Genomic DNA, 22,354 nt, shown 5'->3' with positions numbered 1-22,354 from the left:
AAGTGTTATGGGCAAAATGTCCATTTACATGTATACAAGTATTCATTATGCAGAAAGAATGATCCATGAGGGTATCAGTATATATTTTGTTATTGGATTGTTAATACTGTTGCATTACGGTGTGAGTGTTGTACTGCTGTAGCTGGTCAAGGTGGAGTGAATTTAAGCACTTTATACTATGGAATAAATGACAAGTATAACACATTTTGCAAACATATATATTTTCTATGTAAAATCTTAATCTGCACAGTAACTAGTAGCTATAACTGTCGATTAATGAAGTAGAGTTAAATGTATTTGCCAATTAAATGTTTTGTAAAAGAATAGTCCCTTAAATTGAAGTATGTCAAAACTTGGATTGAAAGTCCATTCTTGATCCTGGAAATATCACCATTAAACCGACTAGTAGTAGCAGTTCTGGAGTTTTTGATTGGACCACATGATCTTCCCCAGCAGGTTTAGTTGCCCTTTTCATCAGACTATTTTGTCAAGTAAGTCAAAACTGTACTTAGGTACACTATTTGAGTGATACTTTCTTTCTACCACTGCATGTGAGTGAAAAAGCTTAAAATGAGAACAACAATTGTGGCAGTTTGGACTACATTTCCATACAATCCAGTATATAAACTAGTATTGCTGCATTGTGCTGCTCCTGTTGGATTGAAACAATTTAGGGTTTGCCATTCTGGAAATAAAATGAGGCAGGACAGACTGAAGGTAAACAAATATTCTATCATTCAGTGCAGGCCAGCTCAGACTGACCTCAGCCTGCACAAACACTGACGGTATGGTGCTTAAAACGCCCACAGAGGAGAACTGAAAAGCCAATCATAAATTAAGACAACTGAGAAGATTTATCTGTATGAAACTTGAGAGTGAATTGTGAATCAGTGCAGCTCTCAGACAGTATGTATTGCCATATAACTCTCTCTCTCTCTCTCTCTCTCTCTCTCTCTCTCTCTCTCTCTCTCTCTCTCTCTCTCTCTCTCTCTCTCTCTCTCTCACTCACTCATTCTCTCTCTCTCACTGCTGATGGGAGGAGCGCAGCGCAGCTCCTCTCTGTATAAGAAGTGTTGAACGTTCAACAAGGGATTTTACACAGCTACTCAGGAGAAACGAAATGATCTGCCCTGGAGCCGCAGCAAAATGCTGGATGGACACCTACTCCTGGGATGGTTATCGTTCACAGTTATAGTGTATCTTCTCAACTTGCCTGGGCCGACCGCAGCATATTTCGGGTAAGCACTGACAGACATAATGTGCATGATGCTGCTCTCATTGATTTGATTGGTTCTTGAAAAAGCAGGTAGCCTAAACTTTGTTCTCTTTAAACAAACAGAAAATTGACTTTAAGTTAAGTTTAATCAGCAACTTTTCAACAAAAACAACACCAAAAAAGCATGTAGAGTGAATTTATGACTTGTTTTGATTGCATCCATATCTGCGGGTCAGTAGGGTGTCACTTGGCGGCGGTTTGCTCAGCGCTCAGCGGCCTCACAGCTGGTGGCTGCAGCAGGTTGTCTGCACATGATTTGACCTCTCCGAAGCTGCTGACAACTGCACATTTTGTGACAAGTACTGTCAGCGCGGGTCCAAGCAGGCAACGAAATCCCCATAAACACAGCACCTATATAGGTAGACATACGCAGCTTCGGAGCAATGTTGGCCGAGGAGCGTTCCCCCCATTCTTTCCTTGACAATTGAGCCAGCGCCCACTGTAAAGTAACCCCCTGGCACGTTTGAATGGCAGGTAGCGGTCGAGTGATTATTTTGCTGAAACACTTGTAAAATCATATCCTTAGTCGACTCTGAAAACAGCCGCGGAGCGAAAGGTGAGTGTGTATATGCCTCAGACTCAACAGCTGGTAACAATAAAGCAATCTGACTGACTGAACTGAACTGGTGGCCGAAACGTCTGCTCAGCTTGCACAGAAAATTCCCCCATCCAGCATAAACATCACACAACTCTGGCAGGGGTTTTCTGCTGCCTCCATCAGGTTTAAAAAACACTTGGAACACGTGTTGGGAAATTAATCTTGAAAATGTAGTGTTTCATGAATCATGTCATATACACAATAATGTTTAATTTAAAAAAAAGAGCACAAGGGTGTATATTTCAAAGTGAGTCTTTCCCAGGGAACGCCTTGGATTTTTAGGTGTAGCCCACTATGACCTCCACTTCAGAGTGGCTAATGCACCGAACTCCAGCTTGTGTGCTCACATGTGCGTCCTCACAGTTTTGCTCTTAGTCATAGAAGAAACTGGCATTTAAGAGCATTTAAAGTGAAGGTCATTCAAATGTGGTCAACATGTAAGGTGGGAAAGCAGCCTTGTTTTACCTGGAACTCAAGAGTTTTGATTCAAAAAGTGACACCTAATCTTCAGCAATTTGACAAGGCAATATCTTTAAAATCATCATGGTTGCCATCTCATACAAAACCAAACCAATATTTGGTTGTTTTCCCTGTATTATCCACAAATATCTCTGCTGGATGTTGTTAGTGCTCCCCTTGGCTGCAAACAGTGCAGAACCGCACAGTGACAAATGGCTGTAGACTGCAGAGTGATGACACTTGAAGTCTTTCCAGCAGAGTCAAATTTATGGTAGGTATGGGTGTTGTACAGGATCCAGGAGTGTTAGGTGATCTGGGAACTGTTGTGAGCATAGGAAGTGTCCCCTAAGGGCCCGTTAGACTGGTGTGTTAGACCTGTTGACCTGTTGAATTGGGTTTTACCTTCTCCTCGATTTAAAGGTCATCATAAACAAGATGTATTGGTGTAAAAATCTTATAAAAAGTTAAAAAGCAACAAAGAAATAGCAATTTCGTAAGTACTTGAAAATGTTTTAGATATCAAACATCTGAATAAACCGGCTAGTTGTACTGTACACCCAGCTTTTCATGTCTCTGGGTAGATGTTGTTCTCTTGGGTGTTACACCAAAGTGTTGGCACTCGTTTCTGGAAACTGGGTGATGCAAACATGCTGTATGGCACCTGTAATAGCTCTGTATGATGGAAATATCTCAGCCCTTCTCAGTAAAAAAAGTCATCATCTGTAACACTCATGCACATATCAACTACTCTCTCTGTCTCTAACTCCTGTCTTTGGTGTCAGCGCAGCTCTAAAATTGCATTAGAAGGACAAATGTAACCCTGGTCCCTGTTTATGTCTCCCTCCCTGTTACAGAGTCGCCCTTGGCAGGCAGTATGTATGAAGGCTGATGTGCCAAATTGGCACTCACATCAGTCTTAATGGTCCTAATGGTAATGCATATTTACTTATTCAGTTAGCACTTGTTTTCAATTCCCTCTGTCAGCCTGTTCTCTATCTGTGGCCTGTGTAGTGCAAAGAGACATGTGGTATTACAATATTCCAGATTTATTATTCCGTGGCCCGGTGAGAAAGGAATATGAATGAGTGTCAGTAAATGATTTAGCCATGCAGCTGAGGAACATGAAACATACTGAAAGAGTCTGCAAAGGTGACACAGATACAAAATGTGACTGCCCTATGGCCAACTTCCCAGAAACTCGACACCGGTGACACTCCAGCTCAGTCCTGCTTGGCTTTGACTGTGAGACATACAACGCAAACCTGTTCAAATAAATATTCCATGAGCATGAGGCATCCTAGGGCTCCTGGGTACTGATTTACTCAAAATAGAGGGTCAATGTTGCATACCCAATTTCCAGAGTGCGGTGGAGCGTAAGTGTAACATAAACACAATCTCTCCTGCCCATAGTCTGCGCAGCCGAGGGTGGGGTGGGATTCCTGGCGTAGTCAAGCACCCGCTTAAATTGTCATCCTTTGCCACAAGAATGTGAGCACTCATTTTCTTTCCCTCAGCCTGTTGTGGCAGGTGCTGGTTCTGCTAAATCCGTTATCATTAGAGTCTCAATCAGTGATGTTCGTGGAGTTTTTATTACTTGTCTTAATAGGTTGCAGCACCTCGATGAGATATTGTGTAAACTGTCAGAGAAGGAAGTGATTTGTTTGCTCAGTTGACCCCATCCAGGCTCAGAGTGCTGTCTGAGAGACTCCATCGGTTTAAATTTGAGTTTTGGTAAAAGGCATGTCATTCTGTGGTCTTGTAAACTGTGCTGAATGTGAGGCCTAACACTGAGTCAAGAGTTTGTTTTTATTTAGTTCATGTGCGACATATACAGGAAGGCTGCCCACAGTCATGCAACTGGGATTTACCAATCACTGAGGCACCGCAGTATCCGGAAGACGCAAATATAGTGGTTGCTATTACTTGCTATTTGATTACTGCGATATCCTTAAACACTCTATCATCAGTTTGTTCCTGATGCCCTTTCAGATGGTATTATTGTTTTCAGCGCTCCATTAAGTGAGGCAGAATGCCAAAAACAACAGGCTAACAAATGGGATGTGTGTAAATTTACTGAGGAGGAGTGATTTTTCAGTGTGCAGCTGTAAAAGGTTTTTATCACTCTGCTGAATTAGTTCCTGGTGTGTATCAAACAGCAAATGCGTTTTAAAGTTTTAAAAGAGCCTCATTTCTTTAGCACAGCACAGAAATGTTACAAGTTGTTATTTAAGAGGCTCCATGTAAACATTTCCTTTGGTTCCATTCTTTTTCTCCACTCCCGTCCTCTGGTTTGCCTGCCTCATGTGCGTGCTGGTATCCCTGCAGTGGTTTGTGGGGAGCTGCTGGGTGATTACCACTCATTAGGAGCAACAGAGTTGGTGTGGGCTCAGGCTGGCGTTGCCCGGCAGACAGTGGTGGCAGGCGTCTCATTACCAGGCCTTAAGGACTGATTAGCCCTGACGTGCAGTAGGGCGGGGAGGACCGTTGATAGAGGGATTTCCCAACTTCATAGGATATCCTGTGGCTACAGCCACACCTCGAAGGGTATCACTTTACCGTGAGCCAAGAAGATAGGATTCTCTCAGCATTGACGGTGTGACCGTGTAGCGTGGTGAGATCACGGAGACCTGGAGGCTTAGATAACAGACCGCATGGCCTCTGAAAAGAGAGAGCTTTGTTTTCTTTAAATTTCTGTTTGATACATCCGGATTTGAGTTAAGCCGTGCTTTGCTTTGAGCACTATGCTCCATGACATCCATCTGTAAAGGCCTGTTATGCCTGAGGATGCCACAGGGTGGTGCAGCGTCTTCTGAGAGTGCAGGATGATTCTCAATCAGCACTTTGTAACCTTTTTGTGTAACAGTAGGAGAGTGGGAAATTAAATGTGAAAACAGCAAATATAAAGGCTGCCGACCCTCTGTAAAAATAATTTGGGAAAGGAAAATAGTTCTACATATGCTTAGTTGTGGTCAACATGCATGACATGTACAAAGTGTCTTTGAACTTTAGCTTACAGAGTGAAAATTCACTTCTCATGTCTTCTCTAAACTGAGTGATGCACGGCATTACTGTTCATTTTACAGGCTGAATCATCAGAAACTGCAAAGGTTGGTACACACCTTTGTTATGAAGGTTTCAGGGATGTCTGTGGTGGGTTGTTAAGGGGCTCATACTGTATAATAACATGGTTGTACTGAATGTTTTTGAAGATTACATGGTGTGGTAGGGCTTTTAAAATGTGTTTGGCATGCTCACATCCGCAAGACTTACAGTTCTAGTGTCATCAGCGTGCTGAAGAGACCGCAGTGAAGACATATTTGATTTTAAAAAGACGGCAGCTCCGGCTAAGTCCCACCAGTCAGTTGTGCACTTCATTGGTGGATAGTCAGAAGATATGGGAAGGAAACTCCCATTGAAGGAAACTCTTGTTGGTCAAACTGTACACTCACATGATGATCTTTGCAGATGGGGTTGGAGACATGGGCAATTTGCAAAACAGGAAAACTAATATAGACTCAAGATACTTTTAGTGGTCAGGCATTGATGAGATGATGCTAGTTAGTGTGACCGCTATGTCCTGTGTTTTCCATCCTTGACCACAGGCGAAATTCTCTGCCTAGTTTGTGGGGATAGAAAAGACATGACGCTTCGCATGTGCCAAGATTAGCAGATTGACAAACCCTCAGTAAAGGTTTTGGGCTTTAAGAGGATCTGTGCCTTTCTCATAACTATCATGAAGAGATCTTGACATAATATGAGAATTAAAAAAACGTTCTGCAGTGTGCAACATAAAATAGTTTTTAATCTCATACACTATTTTGTAAAGATTTAAAATTTTACAGAGGATTGAAAAACGTTTGACCGTACCTTCTCAAAACTACAGGGTTAGACTATTACTGCACTTTATCTGTGCGATCATCTTGCATACACACAATAATATAGAGGCCTGACCTGACATGCACTCCACTTGAATGTTTGTGTTTGCCAAATGGATGTTATTATATAGAATAATAAAGTCTGAGCGTTAGTTTGACAATGGACACAATCAGATGTACACTGACTGACTTGAATGAGCCCGGACACAGCAAGCTCTCTCTGCTGCAGTGAACATTCTGCTGAATGCAGGCAGTAAATGAAAAATACCAGAAAAATATCAAAAATACTCACACACACACACAACAACAACAACAACAACAACAAAAACCACATGTTCCTCCTTTAACTTGGTAATTAATGTGACGATAAATTATTGAGATTTAATATTTTACAGCAGATAACAATAATTTGCATTTATTGTCTTTGCATTTGGGTTCTGTAGGCCTTTTAGCAATTAGGAACAAAAAGTCTAATCTTTCAGTAGTAAGAGTAAATAACCGTTAATAAACTCAGCCACTTGTAGTTACTGAGGCATGAGCGATTCAAAACAGCTACTGTTTTGTTTTGGATTTTGTGGTTTGACTTTGCATGCTCGGTTTATTCACAGAGGTGCTTTTGCCCAGTGTAACATAAATGAACAAAGCCGCCAGTTTCTGCACACATTTAAAATATCTGCTTAGTAGAATTGCACTGAGTTTATAGTCAAATTGTTTTCCTCTCTTACCAAATAAACGTGGTCTGAGTCTTGTGTCAGCATGTTGGAATCGGTGAGAGCCGAGTACAGTATGTGTGCCTGAACGTGTTTGGTGCGTCGGTGCGCTGGTACAGGGCTGCTCTGTGCCATGGCGTAGGCTAGAACAGGGGAGTCATGCGGACACTGCTGCGCGCCCAATCTGTGCCAGTCACACAGTGACTATAACTGAGCTGCTGACCTTAGAAGCCTTGAGTTCTCACATAGCAGTTAAACCTCTTACCATGCCCCACACTCCCATTCCCAAACCCAGGTCCTGTAGTCCTACTGCTCAGCTACCAGCGCTTGCTTGCACTGCTGTGGATTAAAAAATTAGACTGAGCAGTGACTTTTTCTACTTTTTTCATGAATTGAAAAAGAAAAATAGCTTTGCTAGTGGAACCATTTGTGTGAGAGTACAATGACAGGCACTTTAAGTTGCCCTGACTTAAAAGGAAGTATATCTAATGCGCCGTGTCATTCACATTTGAAATATCAAGAGAGTACATGTACAGGAACTTGCCCAGATCAGTCAATTAGTGGGAGTGGTCCATCATGTCCTATGTGGGTTGTAAATGACCAGAAGGGACAGCAGATGACATAACATTGGGTCATATCCTGTTAAGTCATACAAGATAGCAGACTTTCCCCTTTCACATTGTGAATAGCAATGCTTGTAGATGTTACATTACATTCCCACTACGTAGAAAGGCTCATTACTCAACTAATAATGACTTACTAAGTCCCAAGCCAGTACCACTTTGTTTTCAAAGTCGGTTTTGTCATGTTACTGTACTGTGTCAGTCACAGCTTGTTAGGAGTAGTCACAACACCCAGTGCTTTCAACCACTGACTAATCTTATCTTAGCCTCATACATAATCGTTTACTCTTTCCCCTATTTCTGGTTTTAATGACTTGGGGGACGGAGCAGTGTCTCTATGGTGGTTGGGAAGAAAATGTTGATTTTTAAGTGCAATTCAGCGCAGAATTTCTTCTGTTATAAACTTCTTTGAGGCGCACAATAGCCCGGAGACTCCCTGAACCAGAGAGTCATTCGACACTGAATCATGGTTTCTTCAATTATTCAAAGTTTAAGCTGTGGAGCATGTTGTCAGCCATAGTTAGAGTGGGCCAGAGGGAAAACACCACACACACTCACATTCCTACTACCTCTGGCATGGCTTGGGCTGTGATACACCAGATGGGACTTGGGCAGGGTGGTCTGAAGTTCATCCAACATTTCTGAGAAAAACACTCACTTTTTTCCCCCAAAAGGAGCATTTAAACGCTGTGGAGGCAGGAGGAAAAAGTGAAAGAGAGAAACGGAGATCAGCACTGGCAATTTTAATTTCCTACAAAAACTCTAATGTTTAATTTAACGAATAATACAAACATGTTTTAATATACACAGATTAATCTCAGGTGAGTGTAGTAGTTTGCATTCATGGCTGTGGAACTTTTCCAGGACACATGTTCATGTCTGTCATTGTATTGTGCAGGTTACGTTTGTAGACAGCGGTGGTTTTGTCTAGAGGGGGCTTTGTTTTGAGCCAACAGCTGGGCGGAATGATTGGCATTCATTTAGAGTAATTGACCAGTGGGAATAGGAGAAGTTGGGAGAAAAAAGAAAAAAAAAGGAGTAAGAGCAGGGGGGTTGCTTGTGATCTAGGAGACACCAGACCACACAATCTGCAAGTTCAGGCTGATGGAGAAACTGTGGCTTTTGTGCTTTTTTCTGCCTGGGCGCGTTCAGCCACGACGGACTCTTATAGGTGTTGACTTAAGGTAGTAAGTGCCCATATGCATGTGCACATGCACACATGCAAGCACACATGTATACGGTAACTACATACACAAACGTAGCCAGCACCTGTTAGTCCTGTGGGGGATGGAGATGATAAACAGACACTGTGACTGAAAATTGTCCGAACAGTGTGTTCATCCTTATCTCCAAATTTGAAAAATAACAATATGCCAGAAATATTTTCTTTGATTTCTGTTAACTTGTAGTAGGAGTTCAACATTTTTACACTTATACTGCTCAACAACAAAGAGAGATTTTCCTTTGGAGACAGTAAGTATCAGTCTTCTCAGTGGGAGTGGCATTATTGTCTGTAATATCAGTTGTTTGAAGAATGTGGAAGTCACCATTAGTTCAAGTGAAATCTCAGTGATAAGTGAAAAAAATATCTGCATACAGCAACAACTAAAGCCTGACAAATAATGGATTTTTAAGACTAATAATGCAATATTTCAGAGTTTAAAAAAATATCTATATTGAATTATATATTGCCAGCATTCATTTTTTGATGTAGATATATAAACAACATTTTTGATCTCTTAAATTAGTTTTTAAGAAACTGTGACCGAGATACTGTATGTACTTACAGGGAGATTTTCTAATTGGTCTCTGTAAAAAAAAAAAGGTTACTACACTGTTTCTAAATGAGCTTAATTTTGTTGGCATTTGTTACATAATTTTCTTGTTACTCATCAACAGCCATACACACTATGTCTGCAAAGCTAAAGTCCAAAATATAATTTTTCTTGGCCAGGCTCCAACTTTAACTCATTAAAATAATAATTATCAATTAATCTGATGACTGACTGAACCAATGAGCCAATTAATGACATTTCAAATGTCAAAAATTAGTGAGATAGTGACTACTTTAAGTCTGACCAACAGTCTAAAACTCAAATATATTAAACTCACAATGATATGATAGAGAAGAAAGCTGCAAATAACCACATTTGAGAAGCTGAGAATGTCTTTTTTGCTTGATAATTGACTTGTGAGTCATCAATTAATCTGCAAATCATTTGTAAAGTTTGCTGCTTTAGCCTCCCGAGATTAATCTATACCACATGGATGAGCTGTTCTGTTTATATATGGCTGTATGGGTGTATGAATAACACTAGCAGTTGCAACAAAGCACTGTGTGTTTGTAGCTTATACACGGAGCAAGCATTTACATATAGGCCAGAAAATGGTAATGTATGAGTGATCGTATGTTTTCCACATTATTACTCTTCTTTAGCTATTTACATACCAAACGACCAGAATTACCAGCTGAGGGTCACTTCCATGACTATAATGTAACGCCAGAGAGGGAGTGATGATGGCAAAGTTTAGTGCTAGTCAATGATTTCCTCAAGGGATTGATTCTGAGGCTCCACAGTGTGAAGTGAGCCGTTTTCACGATAACACGCTGCATTGGAAAATGTATATAAAGTAAATGTCACAGGCAATGGGAGGTGCTGACATGCAGAGAGAAAGGACTAAACAAACTCCAGAGTTTAGTAAGTGAAAGATGGTGGAGGAGTCACAGCGTGAGAGGAGGTCAGTGATGTCTGCGAGGAGTCTGTAGAGGCAAGTGTGTGAATGGAAAAAGCAAAGCTGAGCAAACACCACTAAGAATCCCACCTCGTGTAGGATAATAATGAGTTTTATATGTTGGTGTTATATTCCATGTGTAATTGGTGTTGCTGTGCCAACACCTCAAACAAAAACACCTACAGAAAATGGTCCATGATGAGAAAACACAGAGCTTCATGCTCTTGCGTTCTAAATTAATAGGGGGTAGATAACGTGTTAGTGCCTGCACTTTACCCTTCATGATGAAGAGACTTCATTATACTTTAAGAGTTTGACTGAGTTTTCAGAGATTACATTTTTCCTCATAAAAGTAGTCATCGTTATGGGAAAACACAATAATGGTTTCTATTTGACCAAATATTTTAAGTTCAGATTTGTAATGATTTTTGTGAGTCAACCACTCTTCCATTTTCCAAATCTCTTTTCCTCTAAGTGAGTTGACTGAGTTCATTCTTCAGCAAACAGCAGAGTAATATTTTTTTTTTTATTGCTGATCACCATATTGGAATGTGTGACCCATTTTTTTTCTGTGACAGCGGGGGTCACAGTTTTAGGATCCAATGAAAATATTATCTTTAATATCATGCAAACTTGAATTTAAGAGCAATGATTGACATCAAACTCTGCTTTTAGCGTTGTATATATATTTTTAAAAAGTGCATCTGCTGATAAACAGGAGGTCCTTTAAATACAAATACAGAGGAAATGTCAGTGTACATCTGTGATACAATTTGACTGTTTTCTGGTCTGCCACAGAGCGGAAACATGCACAAGCACTAACCCTGGCCAGTAGTTTCTTCTCTGGAGACGTAAAGTGTTTCTCCGCTCTCAAATCTCTCTCCTCCGCACTTTGCCCCCAGGCTGTCTTTGGAACTAGCTAGAAATATACCTTTGTGTAAAAAAAAAAAAAAAGAAACTAAGGAGACAGTAGCGCTGAGATCAGTGTCATGTCATCTTTGGCCTCTCTCCAGCTTTGCTCAGACCATCTTTTTGTCTCAGACAGGCAGACGTCACACAAACAGTTGAGGGCTGTCATTCTAATGGTCTCTTTGGCAGGCATGCAGGCTTTCGGAAGATTTGACGCTGAATGGTGAATGGTGTTACTATGCATGTCTTAGTGAGGAATGTGCACGTCATGTTGGTGGTATTGAGTAAATTAAGACCACCATTTAAGACTTGGATCGTATCCAGAAATATTCTGCTTCCTGGTGCATGTGTGGATTTGAATATCTTGAATTTTCTTGATTTTTCTTCCTCATTGATGTTGCAAATGGAATTAAGCAAGTATTCCATGGGGCACCATCATTCAATCCTCAACTACCCTGCCATGAAATGTTGTGGAACGGTTGTCAGTCATTTGTAACATACTAGTTCGACTGGATTTGTTTGTTTTGGCTCTTTAAACATGTTTCCTTGGCATTGTTAGCATTGTTTGTATTTTAACAAAGCTTGAAACAATTAAGAGGAAAATGCCAGTTATTCACAGAGACGTTGTGCTCGTGCATTGTGTATGCCTCCTTCTGTACGCCTCAGACCATACATTTTTTTCTCTTAAGTGTGTTGGGAGAGCAATCTTTGTCAAGACACAGCTTGCCAGGTTTCCATTTGAAAATTCATAGCTGTCAGACAAGTTAAGGGAAGGCAAACACACTTTGTAAAAAGGAAACCATTTGACCCAATCTGAAAGCAAATCCTGACGCTCCCTGTTTGATTTGACTGCTCGGATCCTCAACCAAGCTGTGAATGCATTATAAGACAATATCATATAGCATATGTGAACTATTAAGTCCACTGGTATGAAACTGAAGACTTGAGGGGAATCATTTCAGTCAGTTATTGAACTTAATAAAACAAATCTCTTGTTAAACAACCCTTGTGACCTTCTGCTAGACGCATATGAGTGGTGACAGAAGCTTCTCAGAAAAACAGTAATGAAGTCAAAAATGTAAGTAATGTAGATCACCAGTCAACACTTTTGATACATTAACTTCACCTTGTGAGACAGCTGGATTTAAGCTCAGGCTTTAAGTTATGCACTTGTGTCTGAACAACCAGGGGTTCGGACCAATCCGTGCTGCCAATCCAGCTACCTCCCAAGGTAAGACAGATGGTGGTAGACAGATGGTTCATCCAATCACCAGCCAAGTAGTTTTTGAAAGTGCCTGCCCTTTTCCAAACAGTTTCCAAGGATGACTTGGCAAGTCAGGTTAACATTAACTAAACCAGCGTAGACATCCAGCAGGTGCTCTGAAGAATCATTTCTTTTACACTGCTTGGCCTAATTAAAGTCTGTGGCAGGGTTCCCGTTTGCTGTGGTTACTCTTCCCAGTCGTAGTTGTACCTTTCTCTAATTTATTTTGCTGAATGTTGACTCTATACACTCAAGAAGAAGGAATGGACTACAGTTAAATAATGCTCTGATGAGAGCATTATGCTCTCATGATATACGCTTCTTTTGCCTAAATTGATGATAACAAGCAAATTGGTTGTGAAAACTGAAATAAGAAATACAATTAATTGTAATTTAAGTTTGTTTAATTTCACATTGCGATTTTCAGATTACCATATCAAAATAACCATAATGATTAGCACCTCCTTAGCTCCATTAACTGTCATGTTGTATAGGACATTCATTGCAAAGCTACATGTTGTATGTGTGTGTGTGTATGTGTGTGTGTGTTGTCTTAGCTCTATTTAAAAACATTTATACAAGAATTAAAAATTGGACTGCAACCTGCAATTGATGGAAAATGTTGCATCAATGTTTGATCAATGCAGCATTAAATGAAATGTCAATTCATGCACACAAGTATCCCAAAGCCGTGTGCGAATGCACGTTGTCCTGAAGACTTTGTGAGTTCTGTAAATCCATTTATTCTACAGTTTCACTTTAAGGGTGTAAAGGAGGCCAGAAATTACACATAATGAACAACTACAGTGCCAATCCTGTCAGTTGCTGTGACCAAAATGGTCACAGGCTGACAGTCATGTCCCCTGTGTATGTTTATGAAAGTAATGCTCTGCTTTCCCAATCACAACCTCAGAACGCTGGTCTTCGGTTTTGCCAGCTATGTGGCAGTCCCTGCTTGTGTGTTTTATATACGCTTCCCTTAAATAAACTGACGAAAGGAGTGCAAGTCTACCACATGTTCTCCATACCATGTTTAGAACTAAGACTTCTGCTTGTTATATTTCAAATTGATTGCAGCTTTAAGATCCTGAATAGTGGACTTCTCTATGGGGAGTCTATAATGAGAGTGTAAATCCTGCCGTGTGATCATGTTGAAATCTATACAATGCTGCTGTGAGTGACATTCCCCCCCTCAGGGTATGATATAAATATTAAACCAAGTATCTGTTGGCTACTGTTTCACATGCATTTGGTATGGCTGTCACGTTCACTGCATACCATCGTTTTGAATATGTGTTCATACCAGCTGAACACTTTATTATTAATAATACACAATGTATAATCTCAAACTGCAGTATTAAATACTTGGTGCTGTGATTTGATTGGGGTGATAGAGGTCCGAACAGGGACAAAACAGCTTCAGGAACTTGATGAAAAGTAAGAACTCTTCCACCTCTGCAGAGAATTTGCTCTATACACAGACACGCCTGTGCTGGAGGTTGATCTCAATCTCCAGCTAATGTTGAATTCCCCTGAACATTAACCACCGAACAGCTGAATTCATTTGAACATTAACCAAACTTTTGAGCATTATATGCCCCAGCTGTGCTTCCTGTGCTGTTTATGTAGTATATCTTTGCAACTTTTATTGTTTATCCAGGAAGGTCAGCATCCTGAGCTTTATTGGAACTTTTATCAAGATGTATCCATTCCCTCCTTGTGCACTGTTTCAACTGAGCGTGTCTTTGTGTCTGCAATCTTTCGCTCTAGGTTGACAGGTAATGAACCGTTGTCTATCCTGCCACTGAACTCTCTACCAGAGGAGAACATGGGCAGGGCCCACTACAAGCTGTGCGACCGGCTCAAACTGGAAAAGAAGCAGCGCAGGATGTGCAGACGAGACCCGGGTGTAGCGGAGACCCTGAGAGAGGCCATCACCATGAGCGCCCTAGAATGCCAGTATCAATTCCGCTTTGAGAGGTGGAACTGCACCTTAGAGGGGCGCCACCGGGCCAACATACTAAAGAGAGGTATGGGAAAATGTGTTGTTACAAATCTTTCTTTTTAAACTGAACTCAAAGGAAGTCTCAGGAAATCTGTATTTCAATATTGCACACTGAAGATGGTATATAATCAGTGCATTTTACTCAATTGTGCTTAAAACAAGAACTGAAAAAAAGCAATAAAAAAAATTTGAACTTTGAAATTGAGCTGCATTTAATCTCTCACACTCCCCTGTACTCCTGCAGGATTCAAAGAGACAGCCTTCTTGTATGCCATCTCCTCGGCGGGCCTAACCCATGCGATGGCCAAAGCGTGCAGCGCAGGACGGATGGAGCGTTGCACGTGTGACGAGGCCCCGGACCTGGAGAACCGCAAGGCATGGCAGTGGGGAGGCTGTGGAGACAACCTCAAATACGCCAACAAATTTGTCAAGGACTTCCTGGGCAAACGCTCCAACAAGGACCTCCGCGCACGTGTGGACATGCACAACACAAATGTGGGCATGAAGGTAAGCACATAGGGTCAGAAGATGATGGTTTATTAAAGGGTTAGGGTCAAAGTCAACATAGTTCTGAGGGGCACAACTCAGACTGTGACTTACAGCTACTCTAATCAATATTTTTATACTATGACTGGATCAAATGACTATGTGTTATGTGAAAGGGTCGCTCGTTATCACAGACCCACAAAGGATTATCACCTGACTCGGCAGTTCCCCTCAGCAATCTGGAGTGTTTTAGCACATTAGCATTTGTTCGGTTTTACAGCTCGCAGCTTTACTGTTTTGGTTCACTCTCACCGCAGCAGGCAGCTGTTTTCAGTGAAAAGACTCTGTATGCTACTTACTTGGCATGGTGTAAATAAGCAAATGTTTGCTAATAATTCTGCCATGATAAATTTACAAAGTGATAATATGATAATGTCTTGTGTTAACAGCTTTTTTGCTGTTCCCAAGTGGCCAAAAAAAATGAACTTTTGCAGGTTTATGTAATCTCGGTCTGGAAACTGCAAACTTTTTCCTGACTGTGTTACAAAGTGGGGTTGTAGAGTTGAAACAATGTGGGTACTAATTACCAGTGAGGGTCAAAGAAAAACACTATCAGGCTGCATTATGGGAAGTGTACAATCCAGTGTTTTTGGAGCTTCAGCCAAGTTAACCCAAGCAGTATTAGGGACTCATACCCCTTTTACTACTGGCATTAACAGGCAATCTGTATCTGGATATGTCCTCTGGGTAAGGAAAAACACATGTTAACCCAAGGTGTAAATGCACTAATTATGATCGGAATGATGCGATCAGATACACACTGTGTATTGCGTGACCATGTTCTTGAAATTTTAGCCCAATAAGCTGAAATGTCACCTACGTCTGGCTTTTCCTGCCAGCTTAAGGAAGCATGGCAAAGAGTAAATAGTAGAGTAATAGTCATAATGAAAGTCTTCCTTCACAAGAAGTGGAAGAAATTAATGATTAAGGTACAAATGGAGCCTCTGCTGGATCGATTTTGATCAGTTTTGTTTTAATGTGACTCAGGTGATTGCCACAATTTCATGGAATGGTTCCCTTTTAAGGTCCTGTTTTATTTTCCATTTTTTCCTTGTCTGTGACTGTGATAGCAACAGTATTTTATTAGCTGATAAGATATCTAAGACATTAAAATATGACTTAATTTAAGTTGCGTTAGTCAATGATTCATAACATTTTAGGGAGTTTCATTCAAAGGAAAGAAAACATTTAATCATACAATCATTTTATAGCAGTGTATTTATTATTGATGTTCTTATATCTGCCACTTTGCTTTTTATTAAAGTCATAATTTAAATAATTTAATACTGAGTTAGAGTTATAAACCGTAAATGAGGCCAACCAGGACACACTCATAAAATGACTGGTTCAAATATGGTCAGAGTTCATTTGGAGTCACAGACAGTATTTAAACAGTAATGTTGGCTAATTGCTCACATGAATCAGTTAAATGGTGGGAAAATGGTGATAAGACAATACAGTCTGAATCCTGTTTAATTATGTAGATAAACAGCAGTATGAAGTGCCAGTTCATTGTGCACCTTATCCCGGATATACTTTTATACCATATCTTGGTATTGCTTTTGCAGTGCTGGAGTTTAAACATTACAGTGCTGGTATATGACTGCTGTCCAAATATATATAGTTTAAATGACTTAAGAGGAATTTAATTTGACCGCAACTGAATGACATTGATAGAGTTCAACAGAGAGTATCCCAGGAGAGTAAAATTACTGAAAAAATACTATAGAGGTTCAAGCATCTCCATGAAAGCTGGAAAAAGAAAAACCCAAACTGATTAAAGTAATTGCTACTGTAAATTTGAAAGTGCTCATTAGTCAATATTTGGTTTTCACTCTCAGATTAGATTAGGCAATGACTCTCATTTGTGCTTTGGCACAATTCAGCAATTGTTTGTGGTGAGCAAATATGGGCTTTTCGTCTTGGAAGGGTTTTTAATAGTAAAATAAAAAGAGGGAATGGTCTTAATCTGTCAAGCCAAAGCAAACTAAAAGTCTGGAATCTGTTACTTTTATTCGGGTTTTCTCATATTGTAGCCATTTTCATTTTGGTTTCAAAATGAATTATAGCAGAGGCACACTTCCCAAATGTTAGCAGACACAAAACTCTCCCAAAAGACCAATGCAGGCTCTTCCTTTTCAGCTTGGCTCTCCAAAATCCAATCTCTCAGGAGATTTTATTTGTGATAAAAGATTTACAACATTGTTTTTTCTCTCTTTTTTTTTTTTTGATTTGCACATGTAGTGAGGTGTACCGCATTCGGGATGAATTCCCACACAGAGGACAAAACTGGAATGTGCTTGCCTCTGCATCCCCCCCGACATTTAAAAGCTGACCTATCAAATTTTCTTGACCTGCTGGTGTGATGAATATGCACTTCCTGCTCCCCGATCTCTTTCACAGTCTGAGAAAAGTACTGTAGATGTTATCCAAACCCCTCCTAAGACAATGTGTTATTGTCATCGATTTCCACGCCCACACTGCTTTTCAACATTGTGGTTGATTCTCCAGTTGAACTTTGGCTGTCCGCTAAGAGGTCAAGTACCTTTACAATAATGAGTAGTGGTCTTTTTAGCTGACAACCTCTTTATTTCACTTGCAATTATGTATGAGTTTAAAGAGGGGACAACTTTCTTTACTATTCTTTCTCTTGCCAACTATTTGCATGACTTAACGTATCTGTTATGACATAATTACCAAGATTAGGTTGATCAACTCAGGGTTTAGAAAACACATTTACAGTAAAAGGACGAGAATAGTGCCCAGTGTCCTAAGTATCTTCTTTTTCACATGGCTCTCTGAATGGATCTATTATAGGGTGCTTCTCAGGCAAAACCTCCCCTCACTTTTCATAATAACAGTTATTGAGTTTAATCAAAATGTCATCCGTGGTTATCATAAACAAAATCAGTCCACCTACCAACTATTATTCACTTGTTCTTTTATGTGAAGCCTTAGACAAAATGTTATATTGTTCCCCATGGAATTTATTTTGATGATAGTTCATGAGCAATAAGTGAAGACATGGATTTTTCCCTTCTATTATGATATCAAAAAGAGCATTGAGTGTAATAATTTTCCATTGTGTCTTCATATTCCTCCCAAACCGCTGTGCTCCACCCTAATCGGCTAACTGTGAGCATATTTGGGTAATTTGGCTCTTTGAAGTGCTGCAAAGGCACATTAAATTATGTTTCATTATGTTCCTTTAATGTTTCTTGGCAGTTAACAGCATTTCTCCGTCTCTGAACCAGGTAATTAAGGCCGGTGTGGAAACCACTTGCAAATGCCACGGCGTCTCCGGCTCCTGCACCGTTCAGACCTGCTGGAGGCAGCTCCTACCCTTCCACGAGATCGGCAAGCAGCTAAAGCAGCGCTACGAGACCTCCGTCAAGGTCGGAAGCTCCACCAACGAGGCCACGGGGGAGGGAGAAATCTCCACTGGCCGAAGCCAGCCACAGCCGCAGTCTCTGCCTGGCCTAAACGACCAGATCCCCCGCACTATGGACTTGCTCCACATTGAGGACTCACCCAGTTTCTGTAGACCCAGCAAGTACTCGTTGGGCACCGCAGCCCGAAAGTGCTACAAGGACAAGAACTGTGATGCTATCTGCTGCGGGCGAGGCCATAACACTCAAAGCAGGGAGGTGACCAGACCTTGCCAGTGCCAGGTGCGCTGGTGCTGCTACGTCGAATGCAAGCAGTGCACGCAGAGGGAGGAGGTCTATACCTGCAAAGGGTAACCCAGTCACCTGTCAGCCCCTATTTGGCCTACTGACCAGAGGAGCAAGTGAAAGATGAGAGAGGAGTCGTCAGTTTGTTCTCCAACAAGGTTTTGATTCTGCTGTCAGAACAGTGTTCTACAAACATAGGAAAGCGAGCCGATGGAGAAGCAATAAGCACTTTGAGGGATTTCTGTGGGTTGGGGTTCAGAGGTCCTGAGGGTTTGCAGAATTAAAAACCTTCTCAGACAACTGGGTCAACATCTCAAGCTTTTTTTCACGGCGCTGCCTTGAAGAGAGAAGCTTCTACTTTCCTTTTAAAAATGTCCAATTGCATCTTTTCACAAGAAAACAGAGATTAAAAGTGGATCCAATACAAGGACAGTAACACCTACAGACTGGTTTTAGGGCCATGCCCAAAGAAGAATGGTGTTTGTGTTTGCGTTCGTATTTGTCACTCTTTTTGTGTGTGTTTGTACGTGAGTATTTAGTAGATAGTGAGGGAGAGGGGGGGTTTGAATGACGACTTCTATGGCAATGAAAACCATATTCAGAGACTGCTAAAAGAAAAAGACAGGGTGTAAGAATTACTTTACACGCACATATTTACACTCACACACATTGTGTGTTTGCATATGTATGTAAATAAATTCAGTTATATTGTAATGATATTATACAAGCCACTTATCTTACTATGTTAAAACAAACCACTAACCACACAAATGTTTTCTTGTTTGTGTGCTCTTGCTCGTTTTTCTTCGTAATTTTTGACAAGGCCCTTTGGAAAGCAGCATACTTGTGTTCGTCGTCTTGCTGTGGATAATTTATAGATCCTTTGGGACTACTCCTTCACAGGGAGAAAAATATTTCAATTATTTTAAAACTTTTTTTTGTAATATTATAATATGAAGCTGTTAGGCAATGCATTAACAGAAAATATCTAAACCAGTCAGTTTAGGCTATTCTCGGCCTTGAGCGAACCAGTGTTCAGGGAATAACTTAAACCACTATTACTATTTGGATAAAGTAGAGAGAAATAGCTCAAATGCTAATTATATCCAAGTTGGAGATGACAGTGGCCTTGTTATTATAGCCAACTTTAGTGCAACAGGTGATCACTTGACCAGCAAACGGTCCACGTGTGACTCAGATCAAAAATTGTAGAGCTCTGTGGAGCTTAAATCTACTTATTAGGATTTTGTTTAACTTTGAATACTTTGAAGTTGTAAAGAAAACTGTGGAGAACTGGAGGAATGTAGCCCCCTACCATTTCACATCCTTCTTTCCTCTTCAGCTGCCACGATTTGATTGAGCCATATTCAACATGTAGACATGCAGCATGTGCAGTAGGAGCTGCGTCTGTCAGTCCAAACAGTGTGGGGTAAAAGAGACGGAAATCTAACTTGACATGTCTGCAGAATTTCTCGAGTGAAGATGAATGCGCAAGCTTCATAGCTAATATATGTTTTATAAGACTAATATTTTGTGTTATGTTTAGCAAATCTGCTGTCTTCATTCAGAAGACAGTGAAGTTTTTGTAATGCATTAGTTTATTTTTCACATTTTATACTTGTTGCCTGGCACACAGTGATACAGTTAACATAAAGCAGCATACTGAACTCTGCCATGTAACTACAGTGACAATTAAAGACCACAAAGATGACTTAACACAAACAATGCAGACAAGAATTCATTGTATTCTCAGTACTTATCTTCTAGGAACATTGTGTTATAAACCATAAGATATAGGACCTTATATGCCTTGTTTTAGATGGGTGTGAATTAACTACTGAGTGAGGGACCCAGCTTTGTATTATAGCACCATTCACGCACTGAAGCCCCAAAGCCCTATAAAGTATTTAAAGATCTGTATTTATCGATACAGTGCAGTGCAGACTCTTTAAAAAAAAAAAATGTAAATAGCAAAGGTTTCTTCTCCTGTGGTATATAGACAAAAGTGAGGAACATGTGTAACTCTCACAAGCAACAGAAATTGGTAGCAATAAGAAACGTTAGACATTTGTGGTGGTGCACCATGAATACAGCAAACAGCTGCTGTAACAGGACGGTTACAGATTGTAATCAGAGATACTACACCATGCCAAACATCCTTAAACAATGGCTTTTACCTATAACAGAGAGTTTAGTCTTTAAAGATGATTATCGCAATATTTGAAATTAAACCAGCTTCAGCAAAACCATGCTTCAGGAAGAGAGCCTTGCATGGGTTATTTGTCCTGGGTAGATGAATTCCAAGCATTTTGATATGAGGAGGCATGCCAAATAAAGACTGGTCAAAACATATACATAGAACTTTGCACGCTACATGGAAACCATAATAGCTATGCTGAGACTCGAAGCATAAATGCCTGCTTCCCACAGCTTTTGGTGTGTGCGCTCTTAACACACTCCTCGGCCCAAAAACACTGAGGTTCTATACTATTGAATGGACTCAAAACAGGCATGACAGGAATACCAAATGCTCACCGAGTGCATTTTTGTTTGTTTATAGATTGTATATAGGCCTAAAAGTCAAGAGCATGATGCAGCAGTCAGTCGGTTTTTAGATGTTGTTGTCACACTCGTCCATATTCTCAAATCCAAAACTCTGCACTGTTTAGTTGTCAGTGGATCATGTACAAAATTCTATTTTGTAGAAAAAAATAAAAGATAAATTATTTTTAAATATATTATGAGCATGTGTTTAGTGTAAATAACGTCAAAGTCTAAATTGATTTTATATCCTGTATTTTTTACTCTGTTTTTTCTTTTTGGGTGTTTGTTTCTTTTGGGGTGGAGGCTTCAAGAAGCAGTGTATACTTTAAATATATTTCATTTCATATCTCAACATTTGCTGTTATCTAAGCACTAAGAAATCCTAACAAATTTAGAATCAACTCACTTTGAACTGGCTTTTATTCTTGTGCACGATCACCAGACATTTCTGAAAGTATTCAAGCAAAATTACAGTCATCATCAATATTTTCATAGCATCTGATCTGTTTGTATAATCCTCTATTTTGTGAAAAGGCTCTTGGCTTTGTAATGTTGGTTATCACCATATGATACGGTATAAAGTGCTAATGTTGATGATTGTGTCACTTTTACATGTGCATGTACTTTTTGTTAGGATTTGTGCTGTGCTTGTAAAACAAAGATAAAAACACACCAACCATGTATTGCCCTTTGTGATGACACTACACCAACAAAGCTTTTTCCATGTTCACTTATTCATGTCTTATGGGAACCCTAAATTATTTTCCTCTACCTCATGTGTATAGCTTGTAGGTATAAACAGATCACAAATGACTGGTAAGAATGTATTTAAGTTATTTAACATCTTTGTATAACAAAGGCGAAAAAAATCTGAAATAATAAATGAATTTTTAAATTATTTATGTGTGATTTTATTCTTCAGTGACATTTGGTTAGTTTAATAAAAAGATCACTGTCAATGAGATATGATAACACTGAAATCATAATGTTTTAGTTATGATTTTGGCACATTGATGTGTGGTGCTGAAATGATCCACAAAAAACAATCAACATGATTATTTTTAAAGAAGAAATGCAAAAAGAAGAAGAAGCTGTGAGCACTTATTTTTAAGTTTTACATCTAAATTGAATGCCACTG

General features: G+C 40.0%; 1 protein-coding gene across 1 annotated transcript; it reads left to right on the top strand.

The window, feature by feature from the left end:
* The first annotated feature begins 1,032 nt into the window (after nt 1-1,032).
* wnt9a (wingless-type MMTV integration site family, member 9A) lies at nt 1,033-22,072 on the top strand. Its single transcript, XM_062429439.1, is given in 4 exon segments — nt 1,033-1,238; nt 14,218-14,477; nt 14,697-14,959; nt 18,253-22,072. Coding segments are annotated over 4 exon segments (1,218 nt in total). The 3' UTR covers nt 18,742-22,072.
* The last annotated feature ends 282 nt before the right edge of the window (nt 22,073-22,354 follow it).

This window comes from Scomber scombrus, chromosome 11 (genome assembly GCF_963691925.1).
Source record: "Scomber scombrus chromosome 11, fScoSco1.1, whole genome shotgun sequence".
Classification (NCBI taxonomy): Eukaryota; Metazoa; Chordata; class Actinopteri; order Scombriformes; family Scombridae; genus Scomber; species Scomber scombrus.
The sequence above is the reverse complement of the archived record's forward strand: the minus strand, read 5'-3'. Positions and strand labels throughout refer to the sequence as shown.